The sequence below is a fragment of the Plutella xylostella genome, chromosome 3 (genome assembly GCF_932276165.1).
Source record: "Plutella xylostella chromosome 3, ilPluXylo3.1, whole genome shotgun sequence".
NCBI classification, from domain to species: domain Eukaryota; kingdom Metazoa; phylum Arthropoda; class Insecta; order Lepidoptera; family Plutellidae; genus Plutella; species Plutella xylostella.
In genome coordinates this window covers 1,489,220-1,498,088 of record NC_063983.1, presented here as the reverse complement: position 1 = coordinate 1,498,088, position 8,869 = coordinate 1,489,220, and the positions used below count along the sequence as shown (strand labels likewise).

Here is an 8,869-nt window from a genome sequence, read left to right as displayed (position 1 = left end):
ATATTTGGCTAAGTATTTCATAATGATTGGTAAACTTGATGATACCGACCCTGGTCTTTCCAATAAGAAGTTTTTTTTTTCCTTTAACCTTAACTTGCCACAATAATGTTTATGGTTCAATTTTATTCTGAACAAGCTAAATGTTTTATCGGGAGGATTAAACATTTAATAACTATACGTACTTAAATTTTAATCACTAAAACAACATAATAAAATGCATTTTAATAAGAAGAGCGTGGAATCATGGAAAATGTAGGTATCTTTTTATTTTATTAGGTACATCATGATTGGCGATCAATGATAAGGAAGTAAGTAAGTACCTATTCCAAGTGCTAGCAGGGGGCAAAAGTTTTGCATCGCATCGCACTCACTCACATCGCCTCACTGCCTCAAGAGCGAGCGCGACCGATAACTTTTGTCACGTCTTAATTGCGCCCCGTGCTGGTCCTTCTGCACTAATTATTTTATTCCTTAGGTTAAAACTGCTGATCAATCACTAAATATTTTTCAGCTATAATATCATTAAAAAAATAAACAAAATAAAAACAAAAAGTTTCTCTCCGGCGGGGAATCGAACCCCGGTCTCCCGCGTGACAGGCGGGGATACTGACCACTATACTACCGAAGATGTTGGATGAGTTGGTGAAATTATTGAACACGTTTTGTGACACCGGCAGATAATATTGAATGTGAGACCGAGTTATGTATAGGTGTTTTATGAAAATTCTTGTGAAACACTTTTAGTTTTTATTAACTTTTGAAATTACCTACCGTTGTGTTTTTGAAATTAGTTAGTGGGCTACTAAATCAATATTTTTGGTAGTAATATACTTACTAAAATTACACTGATTACATCTAGCTAGTTACCTAATAGAGTAGGGAGAAGAAGTATGTTACTTAAATAAAACTTAATTTATCATTCAAAATGCGTTCTTTATTCCACCTTAGAGTTGCAACGAAATATTACAAAAAGTTATAAGTACATATAAAATGCAATAGAACAATCGCAACTAAGACGTAGAGACCGACAACTCTATCTTTGCAATATAAATTTCTGACACTGAGACGTTACTTACTCTCCTTTATTCATCGTCTCTCTTATCTTGCAAAGTTAGCGTTGCGGGACTCTAAGAAAGAATATAAAATAAGGTATACTTTGTGCTTTAACAAACTATGATTTGTGCAATTTACCAAAACCTTGTGTGTTTTGACCACAGCATCTTTTTTACTCAGGGGGCCTAGTTTTTTCAGCGTTGGAAAAGTGAAAAGTATGTTTGGCGCTGAGCTAGTGCAGCGCGTCACCGCTAGGTGACTCTCACGCACCACACAAACTCGTGTTTTTCACTGCTCGAACGGTGTAAAAACCGACACTTGGCATGCTGTGTCGATTGCAGTTGGTTGGTTTAACTCCAGATTTAGATCAGTTGTGTAGGTAAGTACGGCGGTCATGTGCAGAGAAACCTGACCCCCCTCTCATAGTGACAATGCTTCTGAGAGGGGTCAGATTTCTCTACCTTATACTTGTACCTAAGGTGTGTGATTCTCCTAACTTTTTAGCCTATGCCGAAAATGTTCTGCTCCCAGTCTGTAATTGATCAAATATTACCTACATCATTTTAAAAAATCACAACCAACTAGGCAGTACATATACCTGTGGCCTCAAATAACTAAATCGTAAAAAGAGCTATAAACGCCGTACAGAATTTTGAAATTATCAGAGCATTTAAAAGATCGTTATGGTCAAAACACTATCGCTGACTAGACAATAAGTTTAACAAACCCAGCACTGGAAATATATATAAAAATAATATTAATAGCCTATACATGATAATAAGTCTTTAAATATTTATAAAAAAGTATCCCCTCTGTAGGTACTTTGATTTGGCAGGACCGAGTCTATAGTTTTGTTAGCCTGTATAAAAATGACCAATAGTTACTAATGGATATTTATATTATCTATTTACGGAATATAATATATTATTTATCGTACGCTTGTATCATATTATGTGTATTGTGTATATCGGTTACGGCTAACGTTAGGTGTAATTATAAACTTATGATTAACCAGAACCTAACATTAACCGCTCCTCCGGTTAACCTAAGGATAAGCCGGTAAATCTTAAGATTATCTTCACACCTAATACCTAACATTAGCCGTAAAAATACCGTTTCCATAAATCTTTATTGTAACATAAAAATAATTTAAGGAGACGATTGTATGGAAGAAGTCTATTGCTTTTTATTTCAGTACAGGCGATATTATTTTAAGATAAGTAATGTACAAAAAATATTATAAATAGTGGGCAAAACTATCTTAAAACTAAGTTTAGACAAATGTGTTTTTTGATAGTTTTGACCATTACTTATTAGTTTTATAGATAGATAAACATAATTATTATTACAAAACTATATATCGTACTTATTATGTAATAAGACCGTTGCTATTTATACCTGCTTTCTAATGTCTACTATTCTACACATTTAATTATTTCAAACAATTTCTAAGTCCTTAAATAAGGTAACAATGAAAATGATTAAATCTATTTTTAATATTTAAACACATTAAAATGCAAAGGCACAAATAATTTAAGTAAGTATGTTCCTAAGGTTTAGTTCTTAGTTCATAAAATGAAATTACCTACTAATTAAGTTGATTAAAGTTCAAAATCTCATAACTCATGAATATTAATCCAAATACTTAAGATTTATTTTGTGAACTTTTTCTTTATGCTTTGTCAATAATAAAAAAGTACCTTCAAAGGTAGTCCCTATCCAATAATAAAATATAACTTCATTTCGTTATTATGTATGATCCATTTTAAGTAAGTAAATAATAAACTTACTTAACAAAAAATTATTCGTGGGACGTTACTTACAGGTAATTTTATTTTAATTCCACTTTTTGAGTACTATCGATAATAAACTTAAATTATTTAGGTAGATACCTATAGATATACTTAATTGATACCAATGTATTAAAGTTATACCCAAAACCTTATATTTAGCCAGCTAAGTACATTTTAGATTTTTGGCACGCATCTACATCTAGGTTCGAACAAGTTATTTACAATATTATAGGAACAATTGTTAGTTTTGAATAGTATGTATATTAACAATAGTTACCAAAACTATTTACAGTGAATTGTATATTGCAGATTTGTAGTTAATTCAAAACATACCTATATGTATACGCAAAGACGCAATTAGATTGTGGATGTTAAACTTAATTAAGTAAGTACTATATTTTATAGTTTACTTTCACTATCCCTGATTTTAATTGGCAGTATTGGTGTCAATTTAAAAGTAAACAGAAAAAAAACATTTGCACCAAACAATATTCGCAAATGCTCCGCTTTTCCCGCGCCAAACTCCAAACGTCAAACCGCCGACCATCGACAATTCACTTTTCTTTTTTATTTCTTTTTCCATATTCCATTCAGCCAGTGTGCACATGGGCAAGTACTCGGTCGATGTTAGCGTATTCCTTTCCAGACCGTGGACGGGTGACGTGGCGGTCGGCCGACACGTCACACGAGCTGAACGACGATACGGATAGCGACTCCATGTAATCGGACGTATCGGACGCGCCGCTCGACGTGCTCTTGTTCGTCATCTGGCTGTGGCGGGCCGTGCTGTCGTTGTCTCCTGAAGAAAGAAAGGTTAAATTTTAATTAAGACGATTTTTACGAATCAGTTAGATGTTTTGGTGTAGATGAGACTGAAATGGTTTATCCACAGTAGATTGCTGACCTATGCTAAGCACGGTTAGATCATACTATTATAATGATTCGCCCAATTTAAACTGAAAAAAATATGGGCTATAGTCGGATAGTTAATTAAATATTGATAAAACTGTTACATCCCCTATTTAGGCATATCCAAATGCTGATGTTAAGTAACTAAAAGCAATTTTCTCCCGGAAAAACTCGCAAAGTTTTTACCGACTAGAGGTAAAAAAACTCATAGAAGCAATAAACTTTATGTAAAAACTAGTCTGAATAAGTTGTAACTCAGTAGAGAGCGAAATAAAATTACAAAGTCCATGCTTTATTGCCCAGCGCGTCAGTGTCAACAAAAGTTTAGATTTCCCCACAGGCGGAGACTACTAGTGGAATAGGGCCGTCTAATTACGTACGGGCGCTGGGTTGTAAATAGGGCTTCCTTTGTAAATAGGTACGAAGCTCTAAGCTACAATGTAGTCGATTCGCAAGTAAAAGTTAAATTTGTTGCTGTCAAAAGATCAAAGGGCAGACGTTGGTAAGTACTTACATATCTATTAAGAATTCTCAGCTTAAAGTTAAATTTGGTTACAGAATTCAGCTCCCAGTATTTTATTCTTTCAAGCTAATGGCACCACCACCTCTCTCTTTATCCTATAAATACAGATGCCTAAGAAATAAGTACAAAATCAACTTACCAATCCTCTTCTTCCTCCTGGTCAAGGTGTCGACATCGCAAGAGTTAGACTTGGTCATCGTCGCCACCTCTTCAAAGTGAAACGTCAGATTCTTCATGGGATCCGACGAACTGGCTTTCAGGAACTCAGCTGCTGGGGTCAGAGAGAGACGCATCTGCTTGCTGCACTTCAGGTGCTTCTTGCAAGACTTGGCACTAGTCACTGGCATCTCAAACTCGTTGAAGTCACATTTGTGGTGCTTTAAAGACCCTGTTGAGACTCCAGAGTCGTTGGAGCTGGATGAGTCACGGTTCTTGTCAGTCTTGCTCGGCACGCTTGAAGAGCGGCGTATTTTGACGGACTCCCGAAATCTGGCAACGAAGGAATTCTCAGTTTTGGACTCTGGGATCTTGAATTTGATCGCTTCTGGACTTTTAGCCCGTAGACGCACGTTTATGCAGTCGGTCTTTGACGCTTTTCGTAGCACTGTCGGCGTGAAGCAGATGTTTTTGGATATTCCGTAGTCGTCGTCCCGTTTTGTGAAGTCAGCTGAGCTGGACCTTCTGGTACTGATTGTGTCTGATTCCGAATGCTGTGTGGGATCAGACACGTGGCTGATCCTACTGATGTTGTCTGAGCAGTTCTTATTACTATTGCTGGAACTGCTGATTTCCAACGGTTCCATATGCATGTAGTTTAAATGGTCGTTGCAGCATTCTGTGGACGGATGGACCGTGTTAAGAGTTGCCGTTGAGATGTCGTCATCATGTTCAGGAATGTCTTCCAAAGCATCTAGTTCTTCTTGACTGAAGCCAGCGCTTCTTAGTATCTGTAAAGAAGTTTCAAACTTCTCCAGTGTAGCGTTGAGGTCTATATTTGCGTAGTTGCCATAGTCTTGTCTAGGTTCAGGTTTTTCTGGGGTTATGTTGACGTAGTTAGAATGTGATTCTAGTGTTTTGTCGTTAGTTTCGTTACTGCTATTATCACAATTGGTTTCGACGACGATCTGGCCGGATTCTTCTACGGAGTTGTCTGGGTGACTACAGCTACAGGTCTGTCCATTTAATAGACATTTTAGTTTCTTTGGTGTGTCGTACAGGCTGGTCGCGTCGCCGCCGTCTACGGGGTGTTCCTGGAAATGACATCATTTCAAGTTAAAATACAGATTAAAGACTTATGTTGAAAAGGTCATTTTAATCGATTGTTAATTTGGGTCGTAGAAGAAAGGTTACTAAGAATAAATTGAGACAATACCCTGCATGGCAAAACAATTACATTCTAACAATTTCGAGGGGCAGAAGTATAATAACTGCAAAACAACGTACCTGTATTAAAGGCATAGGAGTCTTTGGCACATCATAGTTCTCGTAGGGTCCACTGAACGTCTTCTTCCTACACGCACACGGCTTGGGCTGCTGCCAGCACGCGCACGTGTTGCCTGTCTTCACGGGAATACTGGGGCAGCAGCCGACAGGACTCGCCCGCTTGGACTCAAAGCTCTTGTCTAAGAGACAACTGGTTCTTGGGACGGAGTATTCTGAGGCTGATCCACTGGATCGCGAGTAGATGGACGCTCGGTCGGAGTCTGATCGCTTCTCCATGATGTTTTCCATCGTCCACACTGGACTCATGAGGGAGCCTGGCGTCATTGTCGATGATCTGTGGAGGTATGGTGCTGTTAGAGGTGGAAGATAAAGGATCCTAGTGGAAGTCACATAACTCCTATTACTGATGATGAGTGATGAACATTGATGCATTACTTTTGAGCTAGTAATCAACTTTTTCTTTTGCAGGCGAAACGGGTTCCGCTCATCTGGCACAATCTTTATTGACCAAAACTCATTTCGCATAACTCGTATGGTCTAAACTTTTTTGGCCGAACCATCACTTTGCCAAGACTTATGTGGCATAAGGCTCGTTATGTCTAAAACTCTTTAGGCACAATCTTTAAACACCTAAGTTTCGTTTGCTCAAATTTATGTTCGTCTATATCTATGTATAATCTTGTTTCTCTTAATGTTATCTTAATAAATAATATATTAAGTATGTAGTAAATGTACAAATTGTGGTATTTTTCTCCTACATCCCGAAAATCACGATATTGAATGATCAAAGAATCGAAAGTTAACGACCAATATAATTATTACAAACCCCATGAGATCGAAACCTAAAGATAGGTGCGATGACGAGCAAAGCGAGGAGGAGCGTGTTAGGTGCACATGTTCATAAAAACCAAAGCGGAGCGCAGCGGAGCGGAGCGGAGCGGAGCGGAGCGTTTTCCAAACAGCGGAAACAATACAAGGCACCAGTTTGCGTTATGTAGGGAGACGCTCCGTCAAAGTTAAGGCCAAACGAATATTATTACTTTGTATAAACCTATGCCATAGCATTATTAGGCTATTCAAGATTTGGCCATACCATTATTAGGCTAAACAATGTTATGCGAAATAACTTTTTACTAAACGAGATTTATGCCATACGATTTTCGGCGTAACGAGACTTTGACCAAACGTTACTATGCAATACGAGATTAGGCAAAAAAATCTTATGCCAAAAAAGGTAGAACCAGGCGAAACAGTTGATATCCTTTAGGGAATACCCCTCAATCCGTACGTCTTCTTATTGTGTCAGTGACAACAATCAGTTTCAACACTATAGCTGATCTAGGGTTTGGTACCATAGTAAAAGGATTAGTCAGTCAGATTAGCGTCATGTGAATGCCAAGGGTGCGCCGGACCTAAACAAACCACACTTGACAAGACAATCGAGCTTTTTTTCTCTCTCACCCAATCAAATACAATAAAACAAACCAATAATAATTTTCCAACCCTCACCTGACCAACTGCGACCCAATCTTCCCAATACAGCTCGAGCACCGCGGCAAAGACGTCGGTCGTCTGTTGAACTGCTCCTCCATACTGCTGTCCAGGTCGGACAGACAGTGCATGGTCTGCGACGCCGGCGCCCACGACGGGGAGCCCGAGCGGAAACAGTCGTCGAGGCAGGAGCTGGTGTCGGAGAAGCGCTTTTCTAGGGCTGTGGAGGAGGGTTAATAGGATTAGTTGTGGTGGAAGGAGATACGTTTTTCTAGGGATGTGGGAGATTGGGTTTTTGGGTTAGTTTTGGAGAAAGAGATACGGATGATATATGCGATCTACATTAGGGACGAATAAGGTTTCTTTGTTGTATACTTTGGCGCATATCTCCGTTTTCTCACTCATAGAGTGACCAAGTTGAACGATAACTATTTTTCTTCAAAAGAGTCAATCAGGTAGAAATCTTGGATATAGTTTGTACATATTCTTGACCTGGCGAGTACAAGTGGAGCGCTAAGGAATCCGTTTTGAATTGAGTTAGTCAGGTAGAAAGCTTGGCGATAGTTTATAAAGGTACAGATGACAGTGGCTGTGCCCTTCTATCTCATTAGACTTGAGACAGGTAGCCAGTAGTCGATCGATGATCCAGACAGAGTACAGACTCTGAGTTGCAGAAAGGAACTTTAAGCTGCTATTGCTATTAAGGTCGACAGCAGCTTAAAGCCTTGCTTTGACAGTATACGGAATACGGACATAAAGAGAGAGACATAGAAATCATGTCGACAATACGATTAAGCTCCAATTTCTCCATAGTCGGTTAGATTCTTGACAGATGTGTCAAAAGTCAAGCAATAATCCCTGGTTATGCTCTAACCCACTATGGCGAAATTGGCACTAAGGCTACTGTTAATATTTTTACCATTATTTATAACTTTGTGAATTCCGCTTTACTCACCAGAACCACACCTAGAGGCGATACTCAGCCGCGACTGTCCCTCCTGGCTATAACTCAGCACCTCAGCCAGTTCCTTGCCCTTCTCAGCAGCGAAGACGAACAGGCCCTCACCCCTACCACACCGTGAGCCGCCTTCCACACAGAACCGCTTGTCTACTACACCGTAGCGTCTGAGGAGGAAGAGAAAAGAGGTTAAGCGTTTTCAGGTTATAATTTTACCAAGGAGTTTGCATGAGAGTGGCGGTAAAGGTTAGGTGCCTATTAAAAAGTTTATAGATGTTGGCAACACCGGAACCTGTTTTTTTTAAAGTGGGTTAATTAATTATTGTTTAGGTTTTGTCAAACATTCTTAAAAACGAGATGCTAGATAAACATTTTCATGATTAGAAAAATGACATCCAATTTTTTTTTCATCACTAGATAGAGCTATAAACAATAAAATTCTAATCAGAACACAAATTGGTCTGTCCGTCTGTACAATTAAGCGTAATTACTGAGACTAAATTAATAAAGCTCCGTATGCGGGTGGTCTTATAGCAATTTACATTAAGTATAATGAACTACTGACAACATTCTAATTAATGATCTCTATGAACGTAAAATCAATATTTATGATAGGTAAGTGGGACAATTATCCTTTAAATTCATAATATTTTTATAGGCTTATTGGCCAACCTCCCTAATTTGGGAGGTCTTAGTTGC

The 8,869-nt window shown here is 38.4% G+C and overlaps 1 protein-coding gene and 1 non-coding gene across 2 annotated transcripts in view; both read right to left on the bottom strand.

Moving 5' to 3' along the window:
- Positions 1 to 556: 556 nt before the first annotated feature.
- Trnad-guc lies at positions 557 to 628 on the bottom strand. The gene has a single exon. It is a non-coding gene; the product is annotated as a tRNA-Asp (tRNA).
- Positions 629 to 1,709: 1,081 nt separating this feature from the next.
- LOC105383801 overlaps positions 1,710 to 8,869 on the bottom strand; it is a 155,162-nt gene continuing 148,002 nt past the window's right edge. The window contains exons 6-10 of the mRNA XM_038117089.2: positions 8,168 to 8,337; positions 7,231 to 7,432; positions 5,722 to 6,055; positions 4,418 to 5,528; positions 1,710 to 3,645 (exon numbers count right to left, since the gene is read on the bottom strand). Of these exons, the coding sequence (XP_037973017.2) occupies positions 3,437 to 3,645; positions 4,418 to 5,528; positions 5,722 to 6,055; positions 7,231 to 7,432; positions 8,168 to 8,337 (2,026 nt within the window). The 3' untranslated portion in view covers positions 1,710 to 3,436. The remainder of the gene's footprint in view (positions 3,646 to 4,417; positions 5,529 to 5,721; positions 6,056 to 7,230; positions 7,433 to 8,167; positions 8,338 to 8,869) is intronic.